The 15,741-nt window shown below is 51.0% G+C and overlaps 1 protein-coding gene across 2 annotated transcripts; it reads right to left on the bottom strand.

Annotated features, from left to right (window-relative positions):
* Positions 1-273: 273 nt before the first annotated feature.
* Positions 274-15,741, bottom strand: LOC122379794 (ATP-binding cassette sub-family A member 7-like). Of its 2 annotated transcripts, XM_043362281.1 has the most exons (3): positions 15,607-15,741; positions 2,555-9,544; positions 274-1,881 (listed from the first exon to the last, which is right to left on the bottom strand). In XM_043362281.1, exons 2-3 carry the CDS (start codon positions 9,436-9,438, stop codon positions 1,632-1,634), a joined length of 7,134 nt encoding a protein of 2,377 aa, XP_043218216.1. In that variant the 5' UTR covers positions 9,439-9,544; positions 15,607-15,741; the 3' UTR covers positions 274-1,631. The 2 variants fall into 2 exon arrangements, with proteins under 2 accessions (XP_043218216.1, XP_043218217.1); XM_043362282.1 differs by lacking the exon at positions 15,607-15,741 and having other exon boundaries at positions 2,555-9,722.

Genomic DNA, 15,741 nt, shown 5'->3' with positions numbered 1-15,741 from the left:
AGGTAGGTATCTGAGTAACCTGAGAGCCAGCGTTGTTACGATCCGTAACAGTGCTGTATCATATCGTAATATATCGCAAGCAGAATTCATGCGCGCATATCTATACAGTATACATGTTATGATCTTTGATACCTTGCATTGTGTTCTAAAGCAAGCCTCGTAGGCTTCCGATGCGAGTTGCAGGTAGAAGCAGACATTTCTCGTTTACATGAGACGCCGCTGATTTAGATCCGCCAGTGGTGTCGGAAGTGTAACACATACAAAGATGATGGGCTGAGTCAGATCTATATTTTGATCTTTGGCATTTAACATTGCGCTCACAACAGATCTTCGTGACTTTCTATCCAGACACCATGTACGTAGCGTAGAGGATACAACAAAAATAAACTGAACATAACGGCTAACATACTGAACTGAATAAAATACCACAGATAACGCAGCGTATGCATTTAGTGCTGCTCCTCACCCTACCGCCATCTACCGACCCTAAACCTGTGGCATAAGCGACGCCTGGCGGACATAACATAGACGATGCTGAATATAGACAATGTTGCGCACAACACCTCACATTCGTTATCTTACAGTTAAGTCTTCTTCAATACTCTACGTTTTCCTCGTGTTTAAACTCCTTATCACCACTAGACAACATTCAGTGAAAATAAAATACTGGCACCATCGATATGGTGCTGGGAGAAGGGCGGTAGCGGACGGCCAAACGTCACTGACTGTCGGACAAACTGTCTTGACAGTCGGCCAGTTGCTCATAGCCCTCGCCTCGCATTATGGTCAGTCAAGTGCTACACGCCATAAGCATGGTTTGGCAGGAGCGATTGTTCTTAGTGCAGTCTGGTCCACAGGGCCTGATCGTCACACATGGATGCTGGACGTTCGCCACTAATTTGAGAGGATATCCCCCCTATCTAACTACCTACAGACGTTCCAAATGCGCGCTGTATGACAGCCAAGATTCAGACGACGGAGACATGCCTAAGCCAACTAGACACCTAAATACCTGAAAAGGGACCTTGTCAACTGATATCGCTAGACAAGGTAGACAATGACCGATAGACATCGCTTTGTAGCCCGGCACACGCTGCTATGGATAATCAGGTAAGCCCATTGACACCGTATACCCGCTTGGCATTAGGCGGAAGCCGTGGGTGGTGATCGGTAGCGCCGTCTATCTCCGGGTCCGAGATAGCCGCTCACCACTCATAGCGACAGCACTGCTACACTGCCGTGAGGTCCGCGAGTCGGGTCGGACTCACCGCGACGGCTACACAGGTGTTCAACTCACGGCGTCTCCTACACGGCTGTAAACTCTGTGAGCCGGCCACTCTCGGGGCAGGGGCTAATCTCATGACTCCGGCGACACAGATGTGCGACTCGAGGCGCCCTCTACACGGCTGTCTGGTGACTGTGAGCCGGCCAAACTCACGGCACGGACTTATCTCCCGCGTCGGCCACACAGCTGTTCAACTCACGGCGTCTCCTACACGGCTGTGTTGTCTGTAAGCTGGCCCGACTCACGGCACTGATTACACAGCTGCGATGTCCGCGAGCCGACCCAACTCACGACACGGGCTAAACTCACGGCTCCGGCTATACCGCTAACAAACACACGGCCCCTCCTACACGGCTGTGATGTCTGTGAGCCGCACCTGACCGACGTCCACGGTCGGTGGAGAGGGCGGCAGGAGCTCGGAGGACGCCGTGGGACCGTCGGCGTTGCCCACGGGTCCGGCCGGCGCTGGCGTCTCTTGTTTGGCAGGGAAGCGCACCTTCTTGGGGCCGCGGAACCGGCGCGTCGACTGGTCGTTGAGGCTCAGACGACTGCCGGCCACCTCGTCTTCCAGCATCTCGGTCTGCTCGCCGGCGAACCTGGGGGTCAGTGCGGATAGAACATCGGCAGTTAGCTCCGGTATACATAGCTCCAGTGTATAAGGTTATCAGCTGACACACACGGTACTGAATGCGAGCACAGACACACGGTAACTCAGACCAAGGAAACAACGCACAAGACCCAGTTGAACAGTGTTCAGCCAGCTGACCCTAAAAAGCCACATCACGTAAAGGCTGCACTCGTAATCGACGAAAAGCCAGTCCAGTACAGACATACTGTTCTCAACACAAACAAATAGCGCATGGGAATGTAAAATCGGCATTTTCAGCTGCAAATAGTGAAATGTCAATCCGATGGCATCGCAACTAACACTTATCCCTTGGCCACTAGCAAACATGGACCAAAGCGAGTTCAATGACGGCAGTTTAGTTTGAAGTGCTACCTGCTACAAATAAAACTTTTTGAAACTTTTTGATCAAAACAGTTTAGATCTTTTTAGAATAAACATTGTTGTCGGGTTATAGAGCTAGTAGTCAGGTTGGAAAATTTGCATGCTTTGAGCCCCTCTGATACTTTTTTATGCAGATCTCCTGAAATTTAATCATCTCTCAGCTGAGGATAACAATGACGTTACCATACGTAATTTGAGCTCAATTCAACTGAGGTCGACTCTGAAATATCTAACAGACACACAGACCATCGGAAACTTACCTGACAAACACCTCGTCGAGCGTTGTCTGGTTGAGGGAGTAGTCCTCGACGAGTCGCTCGGCTCTCAGTCCCTCGAGCAGCTGGAACACGCCGGCCAGCCGCAGGTCCACGGACGGCAGCTGGTAGGAGACCTGCGAGTGGTGCTTCTCGCGCACCTCGCCCTGCGGCAGACTCTCCTGGAGACGGCGCTCCACGGCCGCCAGCTGACCCGGGTGCGCGCGCAGCGTCACCGTGTACCCGTCACCGAACCGGCTCTTCAGGTGCTGCAGGCTGCCCAGACACTTGAACTGGCCGTTGACCATGATGGCCAGTCGGGTGCAGAGCGCCTCGCACTCCTCCATGCTGTGTGAGGTGAGCACCACCGAGCAGCCCTGGCGCACCATGTCCGAGACGCAGGTCCAGAGCAGGCGGCGCGCCGCCGGGTCCATGCCGCTGGTCGGCTCGTCCAGGAACACCAGCGGCGGGTCGCCGATCAGCGCAATGGCCGTCGACAGCTTGCGCTTGTTGCCGCCCGAGTAACTCCCGGCAGTGCGGTCGGCGTGCGGCGACAGACCCAGCCGGCGGATGTTGGTCTCTACCACGTGTGCCAGGCAGTCCGCAGGCACTCCGCGCAGTCGGGCGTAGAACTCGATGTGCTCGCGGCCCGTGAGGAGCGAGTCGAGCGCGTCAAACTGCGGACAGTAGCCGATCTGCTGACGCACACGCACCGGGTCGTCGATGACGCTGCGGCCGCAGATGAAGGCATCACCGTAGCTGATTGTTGTGTCGCCAGTCAACATTTTGAAAGTGGACGTCTTGCCGGCACCGTTAACGCCCAGAAGACCAAAGCACTCGCCGCGTCGCACACCCAGACAGAGGTGGTTGACGGCTGGAAGTCGTCCCTTCTTGTAGACCTTGGTCAGGTTAAACACGCGTAGTATGTCCTTGTCGGCACGTCCGCTGAGCACGCGTTGTCGCTCTCTCTGCACATCAACGTCCATGTCGTCTGTTGATATCGGCGCCATAGGCATGAGCTGTCGGCGCCGGCAGCCGGGACGGTATTCGATCAGCAAGGTCAGCAGGAAGGCTAGCACGCCTTGGATAAGCATGCAAAACAGATTCCGACCCAAGAACGTCCACTCGAAAAGGTCACGTTTCGCGGAAAATCCAAATTCCGCTAGCGTGTCGGCTCTCAGCTGGTTAGCGGCCATGTCCATCAGACCGCGGCCTAGACAGTAGTGTGGGAAAACCAGGAACACTTTCTTTAATATCTCTGCGATCATCTGCAGCTGTTCGTCGTTGAGTATTTCCAGCACAAACGTGGCAATCGTGGTGACTATCCCGATGAAGAGGTTAGCACACGCGAGGGTGACGAACGCTGACGCAGGCACAGTGAATATGAAGCTGGCGGGATACATGAGCGGGATGCTTGACCAGCCGTACAGCACCAGCAACAGCAACAGACCTGGCAGGTTTCTCTCAGAAACGTACGCCTCTTCGCCGAAGGCCAAGAAGATCGCAACACACAGTCCAGCTGATATCAAGTAGTTGAACATGTCCCACATGTACTCAGCCACCCAATACACTATTGGCCGTACGCCAGACACAAACTGTAAGTGTTTTGCCTTGCACTGACGTTCTTCGATCAGGAACAGCGTGAACGATGCTGGCACGAAGCTCAGCGCAAAGATGACGCAGATGGCATGCAGGAGGCTGATTCCGGACTGCTTGCTGAGTTCACGACGTAGCTGGCCGCGGGTGAAGTTCAGCGGGTGGTTGATGGCTTCGATGCCGTACCAGCGTTTTACTGACGAGTTGAAGCGAGACCGCAACAACATGTTGTTGAATGCGTTCATATAAGCAACGGACGAGGCCCAGCCCTTGTTGTTGTACCATATCTTCACGTTGTCCAGAATCTCAGAGTTTTTGGCAAAGTCCTCCAGTTTGTCAAAGGCATCATCTGCTAGACCAAACGGCACATAGGTGAAGTTATCTGTTTGCCCATCTGTATCATTCAGTGATATATCGTATGTCTGGTTTCTAAGCTGGTCATCGGTGACATTGAGTAGTGCATCTCTTCCAACACCCAGCAATGCCTCTCCAATCCTTCGCACTGCTGCTCGGTACCTGCTGAAGTTTGCTGTTGCGAACGGGTTGTTGTACCCAAACGTGAATCCACCCCAGCGGGTCTTGTAGAACTCGGGTCGCGATTTCACCAGCCAATCACTGACATTGCGATCTGTGACGTTCAATAGCAGCTCGCCTCCCGCCCCGGGTGCCTGCGCCGGTGCCGGCCCGGTGGCGCCTGACGGACACTCCATACTTCCAGTGGCGCATGAGCACTCAGCAGTTCGCACCGGTTTTCCTATTGCTGCATAGAACTGCGTACGAGCTGGCGGATTGCCGCATGTCGCGTTCTCTCGAACACATTTCGTTCCGATGCCCGGAAAGCCGATCAGCTCATCTTCATATCGTCGCGCCAGAGATGACTCGATGTGATCGTTTGCAAAGAAGACATAGAACGGTGGCTCATAAACCCACGGAGACAGTTCCAGGGGCGGCTCCTCTTCCAGGGGAGGCAGGATCAGAGTGAAGAGCATCGACAAACACACGAAGAACGCCGGCAAGATTATCTCGCAGAAGAGACCCTTGACGTTGCGCCGACAGTGATTGAATCGTTTGACGTGAAGAGCACACACGTGGCGAGCCCACAGCGGGGTGGTATAACCCGCGCCCCTCGCAGCCAGCTTGGCGGTAACCGCGCTTCGTGGCGGCGCTGGGCTCACTTTGGGAGGTGTAACTGGCGTGGGCGCTTCATCGTCGGAGAAGTTGGCGGTTGTCTGTGCCGCAAAAGAGCCGGAGTGACGACGCGTGTCAACCCCTTGCTCCTGTGAACCAGCCGGCGTGTTGAGCAGCGACAGCGAGTGACGTCGGAGATCACCAGTGCGTAAGCGCGTGGGATACTTTCCACCATCGGTGATGCTGCTGATCTGCTGACTGAGCACGCGCTCACTCAGTCGGCTCCCGTCGTCGGCCAGTCTCAGGAAGATCTCCTCTAGAGAGGTGTCTGACAAACCGTAACTGGTGATGCCGAGGCGAGTCAAGTTGTCGTCGAGCGCTTCCAGAAGACGCTCCAGCCGCTCGGCAAGGCGCTGGTCGTTAGGAAGAACGTATGTCAGCTCTGTGCCGAAATTTTCCAATAGATATGCGCGCCGAACGTACTCCTGAATGAAGCGAGTGACCTGTTCTTGATCCGGGCCGCTCGCACGTCGGTTACGATCAGCAGATGTGGTTTGCATGGTTTCAACACTTCGTGACGGATCGCCGGCAGGTTCACCGGGCCCATCCGGGACCTCAGTGTCCGAGCTGATACGCAGCGTCACCTGACTCTCCTGGAAACGTGCCAGGGTGAGGTAGTATCCCGAGCCGAAGTTGCTCTTGAGGAAGAGGCTTGAGCCACAGCACTGAAGTTGACCTTGTGCAATGATGGCGATCCTGTCACCGAGAATGTCTGCCTCGTCCATGAAGTGGGTGGTGAGGATGATGGTGCGGCCCGATTTGTACTTCATGAGTAGCTCCCAGATTGACCGACGAGAGTACGGATCCACACCGGACGTGGGCTCGTCTAGGATGACCGTGCGCGAGCCACCCACAAAGGCGACAGCGATGGACAGCTTCCTCTGCATACCACCTGAGAGGTTTTTGGACAGCTCGTCTCGCTTATGCGGTAGGCCAAGATCTTCAATCATACGATCGCTCTCCTCATCGACTTCAGCCGGTAGACGACCCTTGAGACGCGCGTAAAACCAGATGTGCTCAGCGACAGTTAGTTCATCGAATAGTGTATTGTGCTGCGGACAAATGCCAAGACTCTGACGAATCTGGTCCATCTCCGTGCGTATGTCAAAATTGTATATTTTGGCAGTCCCCTTTGTTGGTGGAAACAGACCGATCAGTATTGAGATGGTGGTCGTTTTTCCAGCACCGTTATGACCAAGGAACGATGTGATCTGACCTTCGTAGAAGTTTAGGGACATATCTTCTACTGCCACTTTTCCGTTTGCGTATACTTTGCGAAGATGCTGAACGGCTACGCCGAGAGGCAGGTTCGTCGGTTCCGCTTCAAACTTGTCATTTCCCGTGCTGTCCGTCAGTGGCACGGATTCTTTATCAGGTATTGTATGAGGCTCTACACCGCACCAGTAGGATCGCATGAATGGGAAGAACCACGGCCGTGGTATGCCAAACTGGCCTGGGAAAACTGCTTCGATGTACCAGGTAAGCAGGCCGTACAGGAAACTGTCGAGCAGCAGCACGAACATACTCTGCAAGAGGCTGAACTCGTCTCCCACGATCGGACTCTTGTCGATGGTCGACCACTGGATGCCAACTCCACGCTCTTCGTAGTGTGCAAAGTAGGAACATCCGAAACCGAACGCGACGTTAGACAGTAAGCTTCCTAGCAGCTTATGCAGGTAATCAAGGTGCTCGTCCCAAATGATGAGGAATGGATATGGCAGATAGGAGATAAAGTAGAGAATTCCACCAGCCGCTGCTGCCAGGTTTGCTTTGGAAAACAGAGTAGACAGCAAAAAGCTTAACGTGATGGTGGCCATGGTGAAGCACAGTAAGAATAGGAAGACTATGAATGGGTCCGAATTTTCTAGCACTTTTCCGTACACGAGGACGATGGTAAGTAGCACGTCGCTGACAACCATTGAGGAGAAACTGGTCAGGAACCATCCCAGCCAGTGCACTCCGTTACTCAGTCCAAGGATTCGCATCACTTCTTTCAGTCGCTGCTCCTTCTCGTACACAATAGACTTGACAATCATTGCTGAGGTGTAGACCCAAGCTAGCACCATGAACAATGGGAAAGTCCGTGAGATTGCCAGCACAAATTGATCATCGATGAAGCATGGGTACGGCATCTGATGAAGGTACACTCCAGTTTTCACCTCTTCGCCTGTCAATTCTTCAACAATACTGTGCTCTAAAATATCCTGCATGTATGCAAAACCATAGGTGATGTACTTCAGATCTTGGTAGGGCCACTGTCTAGGCCCCATTCGTGTCATTCTGTCCATGATATGCTTCGTTGAATCAACACGATCGCCGTCAACGCGTATTTTATATCGCACGTAGGTGGGCATTGTTTCTGCGCCTGGCTCTATGTCCATGAACACGACACCGGCCCAGAGCATGTTCTCCGCTGTCAGGTTACTGCTTCGTCTCACCAAAGCGTGCTCGTCCGACAAACCTTCGAGCTTGTTCAGCTCAAAACAAGCCAAGTAGACGCTGGCGTTCACTGCCACTTCATCTGCTGTGTCAAACAGCTGTGACCAGCGTTCCTCGGATCCAGGACCAATCAGGAGCGATAAGCGCTTTGTCAGGGAGTTCAAAGTTTTGTTATTGGTAGGCACAGGTAACAGAGGCAAGGATTGGAAGGCGCCCCAGCTCTCCGCCTGACGCCACACCGCCTGAAAACTGTCCAGTCGCCGCACTATGGATAACACACGCTGTCTGTACCACCACGAGCGATCCGGCCACTCCTCCATGAACTTCAGTGTTTGTCGCACCGGCTCAAACGTAGCATTCACGCGCGTCATGACACGCTTTGTCACAGGTGTATCTGGGGCGAAAAGAATTTTACCTCGTACAAATGGCTTCACTGTCCGCCAGAAGAACTTTGTCATCCAGTTGCTGTCCAAACTGTGGAAGAGTTCGTTACACTCATCCGAAATGGATGTGTCATTTGAGAACTCCTGTTCTGGCATCTCGTCCATTTTGTCTTTGATAGCGTTGATGGGTGCCAGGCGTCGTTGTCTGCCACTGGGCATGGCCATGCGGGCGTAGTCCACGCCACACACAGCGCCCTGGAACCTCATCGCGAGCAGCATCGGCTGGCTGATGTTCATCGGCTCGCCGGTAACGTTCAGCGTGCTCTCTGGCTCGTCCAGGTTGACGGCTTCCGTCAGTTCAGAGACGTGCTCCAAGAGCCGGGAGAACGTGTCCAGTTCCCGCAGATCTTCAGACACCTGGCGACCGAGTCTGAGCACGGCTAGCCAGTCATCGGGCCGCAGTGCGCCGCCGCCGGACTGACGCACTACGCGGCCCAGCAGACGCAGCACCCTACGCCGTTCGACCAGCGCAATCAGCCGACCGAGCAGAGCCTGCTGATCGGCCACGGGCAGCGCACAGATCTCCCGCACCATCGCCGAAGTGGTGGCCTCAGCCGGGGACCGCAGAAGGTCGGAGAAAAAGCCGGAGTCGCAAAGAAGTCCGTCCGCTCCTGGCAGCGCCAACAAAAGACCGAGGCGATTCACGATTTCTGGCAGCTGTGCAAGAGGTACGGACGCTCCTAGAAGCTGTGTGCGTGCCCAGCGGCCGTTACCGATGCCGAACTCCTTCAGTAAGGCGTGGTACGCAGTCTTGTTGGTGATAACATCGCCGAGGCTGATGGAGCCGCGCAGCTCTGCTTGACCGGCCCACAGCCGCAAGCCAAGCTCCCGTAGCGAGGCCAGGTCGGTGGCGAAGTGACGCACGCTGCGCGCTGTCGACCGGTTGACGCGGAGCTCGAGTACAGCACCCACGTCATCCAGCAGTCGTGTCAGCAAGGCCTCTTTGTAGATCGCTGACGTTTCGGGAGGCACACGCTCGTGGCATGTGTTGTTGAATGTGCAAACAAAGCCACGAAGAAACTGCACTGGACCCGCTGATAGCATCGGCTTCGGTTCGAAGTGACATTCGTGCATGTTGAACTTGAGACCTCGGCTGCGTACCCACATCAGGATCAGAAATAGAAACATTGGCCAGAGGAGTTCGATCACCATGCGCACCTTTTGGCGCCGACGAAGAGTGAAATTTTTCCATAGAAGCAGTTTCAACTGAAGGAGCAGACCCATGGTGGCGGTGCCGAATGTGTTGGCTGAAGATAAGTGTCACGGCGTTTTAGAGTTGCGGGAGCATTGTCTTGATTTTAGACGCGATGACCAGCGCCGGCGATCGCACCTGTTGAAGACAGCATCGCGTTAATTGAAAGTTCTCAGAAACGTAACAATTTTTACGTATTTTGAGGGATTTATTAAAAAAAAGGCTATTTCAAAACGTACAGAGGGCAACAAGACGAGAAAAGGCCGTTATGAGATAAAATTGTCATCACAGACTTCATAGCTCCACAATGGCGCAATAGAACAAAACCTTCACATTTCGTCGCCCTATGGTCAATTATGCGTAAAAGCACGCGTGCTCTATCAATAGCCACTCCCTTTTCTAGGCAATGCAGTCACGCAACACGGCGGAGGAATGCTTGCATTCGGAAGAAAAAATACAACTATTTCAAGGTTCATTGAAAGGCAACTTACTTATAAATTTAAAGGATTTTTTATTGACATTTTATTGAACCATCGTTCACCAGTGAGAACTGAGAAGTACTAATGAGAAAGTTAGGTGACGAGTTTTGCTCGAAAAATAATAAAACAATAAAACGAATTGGGAAATCAAACTGTAACGTACGTCGATACGTGCTTGCGTTGGAATCAAAAATATACTTATATGAATCCCCCACCAACGACAAGCATTCCCCCTCAACTGCTAGCTAGACACGACATGCCTGCTCTGGTTAAAACGGACACGAATTTGTTTTGGGGATACAAGAGCCCGGTTATTCTGCGGCTGCGACGCGGCGCTCTCGCCGACGACAGAGGGACACTTATTCAATCTTCGTTCGTACTCGAGCCAGTAGGCGTGGATTGAATCGTCCTTGAGTTTCTATCCAGGGGAGATTCTGTCATGAGAATCACCATCCAAATTAATGGTGATAATACTTGCACCTAGCTCATGGCCAAAGGCTTGAGTTGAGTTTGTATGAGCAACGGTCATCCCGTCTGCAACGTAACTATGATATCCCCACTCCCCGGGGGAGTGGGGATATCATAGTTACGTGACCTGAGGACCTGAGGTCCTCAGGTCACGTGACCTCGAGGTCATCATGAATATCATTCGATGCGTCTTGACGAGCTGAACACAATGAGACCATCCACGCGTCTGTATCTTGTTCCTGTAAGGAGTTATTGGCCAAAAGTCTTTGGTGCGCCGCGGTTTTCCCGCTATTCGCGAAAAACCTCAGGGGGGGGGGGGGGGGATATCCGCCCCCCCGTCGGTGCGCGGGTTAAGGAAATACCTAAACATGGGTGTCCGTTTCCGCCAAGTCGGGGGTGCCTGAGCTCTCCAAATTCCCCGCCGGCTCGGCCGGCTTGCCTTTGGAGCCTCAACAGACCGCGCGGATCAAGTGTAATCTATGAGAATGACTTCAGTCTTCAAACCTAAAATCGATACCGATATATTTGGCTAGGGTGATCGTTGGGCCATAAAAGCTCCTGATTTGTTCTCGTCTCAGCTCAAGCTACAAAATTGTTACCTCAGTTCAAAACCCTATGTTAAAAGTGGCATATTTGCTTTAACCCTATTAGTGGCAGGGGGGGGGGTTGTTTTTATCCACCCCTCAGGTTTTTCGGGAATATCTCCGAAAGCGCTGAAGCTACGATGCTGAAATTTTCTGACTTTTCCTAAAACTAAATTGGGCACATTCCCTGAAAATTTCAAGTTCATAACTTTACCAGGGGCGGCTCCAGAGCACTGGGAATTGGGGGGTCCTATTCGTGAAGCGAGTCATTTGGGCGAAGATCACGATGCTGCACCAGTTTTACGAACAGCGAATGAAAGGTATCATGTGATAACATATACAAAGTTTTTGTGCATCCTCTTTTGACACGTTTTTGCTATAATAGGCGGATCCAGGCGTCCAAAAAGGGGGGTTATTTTTTACCTCCCAACATAGGTGCCCTGACACCGCCTATGCATGACCAATACAATTGTAGTCGTTGGCCTCGTTTCATAAAGCGAGTCCGTAACTTACGTCAATTTTTGGGCTTGTATTACAAGCGCATGTGAAGCGATAAATTCATTTCTCCTTCTGCCTTCTGTTCTTCCTTGGAAGATAAATAAATTCAACGATTCAAACTATCGCCATCGCTTCACATGCACTTGCAATACAAGACCAAAAAACGGCGTAAGTTACGGAATCGCTTTGTGAAACGAGGCCGTTCTCTCATAAGAAAATTGTAACATAACAAGACCATTGCCACCCTTTTTTTTAGAAACAGTACCAACAAAAACCTTATTTACTATACTTTTTGTGTACCCCCAATCTCAATGATCTGTATCCGCCTATGATTTTTGAAAATGCATATTTTTAGGATCCATGTGAATTCCTGGTTCATTCTCTATCGATCGGCAAAAGTTGCGTTAAGATTGGTTCAGAAATCTGGCCGTGATAAACAGTCTAAAATGTATCTGCAATTTGCCCGTTTTTACCCCCATCTACCCCCTATTGACATTTTTTTTTAGAAATGTAGATCTCGTTGATCGAAATCGAATGCCGTTTGAATTTTGAAAATCGGCCCGTTAGATCTCGAGATATCAAGGGGGGGGGGGGGTCGTAAACAGCCCCCCCTGCCACTAATAGGGGTAGCCAGGAGCCTGCCACTAATAGGGTTAAACGTTGAATGCATCCGACCGAAAAACCCACGGTAAGAATGTCTACTTTTGGGTTTTCAGTCGGTCAGTCCGTCCCCCCCAGTCAAAAATCCGCGGCGGCGCCCCTGAGTCTCCCCCTAAAATGATAGTCCAATGGTTCAACAAAGGTTTAATTTCTTATTCTTTTACAAACGTCGCTTGTTCATTGCCGCTATGCGGCCCAGGACCTTACTTAGAAGGGAAAGTATCAACGCGCCCTCTCCATGGGTGTAGGAGCGCCAAAAATATTGGTGAAGGATGCCACCTGAACCTTATGAAAAGGGACAGGACCGTGCCAACCAACACGCACAGTGCAAGCGGGGGGGGGGGGGGGGCGAATTTCGCCAACCCCTTGTTTTTCGCAGATATCTTACGCCCTTATCATCCCATTAACGTCAAATTTTCAATGCCTGCCTAAAATTGAATTGTGCATCTTGCCATGACAGCAAGATGTAAATCAGGGCCTCGGCTAAGGAATTTTGACTACTGGGGCAAATGGTCAAAGTGTGTTAACCTGCGCCCTGCTGGGAGGGGGGGGGGGGAGGTTTTTGAACACCCCCCCCCCTGCGGTTTTTCGCGGATATCTGAAAAAAACGGCGGCACCTTATCATCTATCAATTTTATACATTTTGTGAAAATTTCAGACCAGGGTCCTTCAAGGTCAGGTCACCAGGTCGCTACAAGTGACCTCACCTCATAAACACATCATAAAATGTTTCAATGTATGCCATAGCTACACCAAGTGACGGATCGCTTTGAAGCTTTCAGCAATTGATAAGTGCAACAGTATGTACAAAATTCGGAATTTTCATATCGGTGACCTAAGGTCGGGTCAATTTTGCGACCTCTCTAGGTATTATAAGTCAATGGGAGAAAATTCAAAACCGTCTTTCTCGGACGAAAGTCATTCTAAACACTCTCAAACACTAAATTACAAGTAACTTTGACACACTGAACATGAAAACGGCACCCGTGACCCCTGTTTATGCCCCTAAGGTCATCTCAGGTCACGAATGGTATCTAACAGTTTTTTGCTACTAACTTTTGAAAGAGGCATGCTAGAGCGATGAAAACGCCTTATATATGTTCAGCTCGACGATACAGATCCACTAATATGCAACATGACAATGTCCGGTCAAATCATGACCTTGACCAGAGGTCAAATTTTTAAGTTGAACTTTCAGTGTCAAATTATAGTTCATTCGATGCGTCTTGACAAGAGGAACACGATGTCGGTAAAAGAATGCTCGTGCAAGGCTTGAGTCAAAAGTTATTGCAGAAAAACTGTTCCCGAAAAATCGTCTATTTTGGCAGTTTTTGCCCTCTGCAGGCAAAACCGTTGACGTTAGGTCAATTCTGAGAGAATTACTCAGAAAGGGCGTTAATAGGGCTATCGAATGCGCTTTTCCGCGGCGCTGTAGCTCTATTGGTTCCCGAGTTATGCGTTGGCTTCTCGGAAATTGTCGACATTCGACCTGGAAATCGGCGAAATTTTGCCTTCAATGACCTCTGGTGACCTGACCTTTGACCTGACCAAAAAAGTGACCGAAGTGATTTCGTCATTATTTTTGGTGCTCTTTCGAACGCCGCCTTCCGCGTATCGCTACGTGGCCCAGGAGCCGAGTTAGAAGGGGGGTGTTCAAACACCCCCCCCCCCCCAGCAGGGCGTGGAAATCCAGGACCCCCAGCCGGGCGCGGGTTAAAAAGCAGACATTTGATCAACCGTCGAATCCAGTAGTTCTAAGCATAGGTAGGTGAAGACCCTCCCTTGCATTGTCCAAGATTGGTGAAGGATCCTTCGCCAATCTGAAACTTTGGTGAAAGGTATCCTTCACCAAAGAGATACGTTGCTACACCTATGGCCCTCTCTATTAGCCCTCGCCCGCACATGGGGGGGGGGGGTTGCCACCACCCCCCCAGGTAGTCTTTCTGCTCTGCACTCAACATTTTTAGAGCTAGGAGGCTGATTTTTCGTATAGCTGCTCCTCTATCCTTTCTTGATGTCCACTCAAAATTTCAAGTTTCTGTGGTTTTTGGTTTCGGAGATATGACCTTGTTTTTCAGGTCATGTCATGACCCAAATGGCCAATTCTCAACATCTTGCGTTGGCTATCGGCCTTGTGAGCTTTTGACACCTTGCTTTCGGCCTTTTTTGCCAGTCTTACCTCCCACCTATCATGGAACATGTTGTTCGACGATGTACAGATGTCAAGGTCAAGGTCAAGGTCAACCTAGTTCATCTAAGATAATTGCGTTTTGGGCAAGCGGAATTTACTTTTTGTGAAGTTTTTTGACTGCATTTTTGGTAAAAGCTTCTCAGACCATGATTTCATGTGATATGGACACATAAACAATCGGTGCACACATCAATATACACACAGACACACACAGACATACAAACACATATAATTGACCTTGACCTAACTTGACCTGAAATGACCTCAGCAGCAAAAACCTGGTCGGGTAGTGTGACAAAGAGGTTCTAGCTGGCTTGGCACCAGAAAACGGCATCGTCATCGGTATATGATAAGCAGCGCACTTGATATCCAACGGTGACCCAAAACAGCAACATTTTTTTAGTTTGACCTGACCTGGAAGGTCAATGACTGACCTGAGAAGGTAAAACTGGGTATCATTGGATTCGTCTCTTCCCAAAGAATATTTTTGGTCTTTACCGCTAAGCTCTATCTCCAACAGGAACGAAATGGCGCGGGGGGGGGGTGGCAATCACCCCCCCCCATGTGCGTTCTAGGATGGGAAAATGGCATGTGCGGGCGAGGGTTAGTAAGCTTCAGAAAGCTTGCCCTCTCAAGCCAATCGATGTGCTACGATAGGACTACCTCACAATCGCATGTACCGCCGCGGTGCTAGTTAAATTTTCAACACCATTTCCCGAGGAATTTAACATCTGGGCCGCTCATGCTGCATTCTCCCGTCGGTATACGGAGCTGTGCCGATTCATTTCGCGCTCGTTCGTAACGATTCTACGTGCATACGCTCTGACACTTCTGGAATGCACTTTCTCGACATGGTAAATAAATTCATAGGGAGGTAGGAACCGTTTACATTAAATAGAAGATTGAAGCAGAAAGGTGCTCGTAAATAATTATTGTTACGTATTTTCTTTATTTCGTCATAACTCGATGATATTTGACCGTTTGAGGTACGATCGATCTATGCAAAAATATACAGGTACTTTTCTGGGCGGTGCTAGAGCCAAGACATGCTATTTCTAAATCAGGTCAAAGGTTATGTCACCAAGTCAATTTCCTAATTTAGACGTTCCTTGACGAATTCACCACTACCTCGTGAACCGATTGAGCTGCAACATGGCACAAAAAGCATACAATAGCTCTAAATTTAAACATAAACCCAAGTAATTCATCAGGCCGAGAACGCGTGGCATCTAACCAATCACTTTAACGACGGTCCCGCCTGCAAGAGAAAAAGTTCCAGCAGTGGTTACGAGTAGAAAAGTAATCTTGGTAGTTACTAACCTGTGTGAGTCCACATGAGGAGGCGTGCGCTGCGGCTGTGGCCGCGCGTCGCGAGCACTGGCCCGCCGGTGGCGGAGGGCCCCTGCCGGCAGCAGCGGGCGACGTCGGTCTGTCACGGAACCGCAGTCTCAATGG

The sequence above is a fragment of the Amphibalanus amphitrite genome, unplaced genomic scaffold, assembly GCF_019059575.1.
Source record: "Amphibalanus amphitrite isolate SeventyFive unplaced genomic scaffold, NRLGWU_Aamphi_draft 000084F_arrow, whole genome shotgun sequence".
Taxonomy (NCBI): Eukaryota; Metazoa; Arthropoda; class Thecostraca; order Balanomorpha; family Balanidae; genus Amphibalanus; species Amphibalanus amphitrite.
The sequence above is the reverse complement of the archived record's forward strand: the minus strand, read 5'-3'. Positions and strand labels throughout refer to the sequence as shown.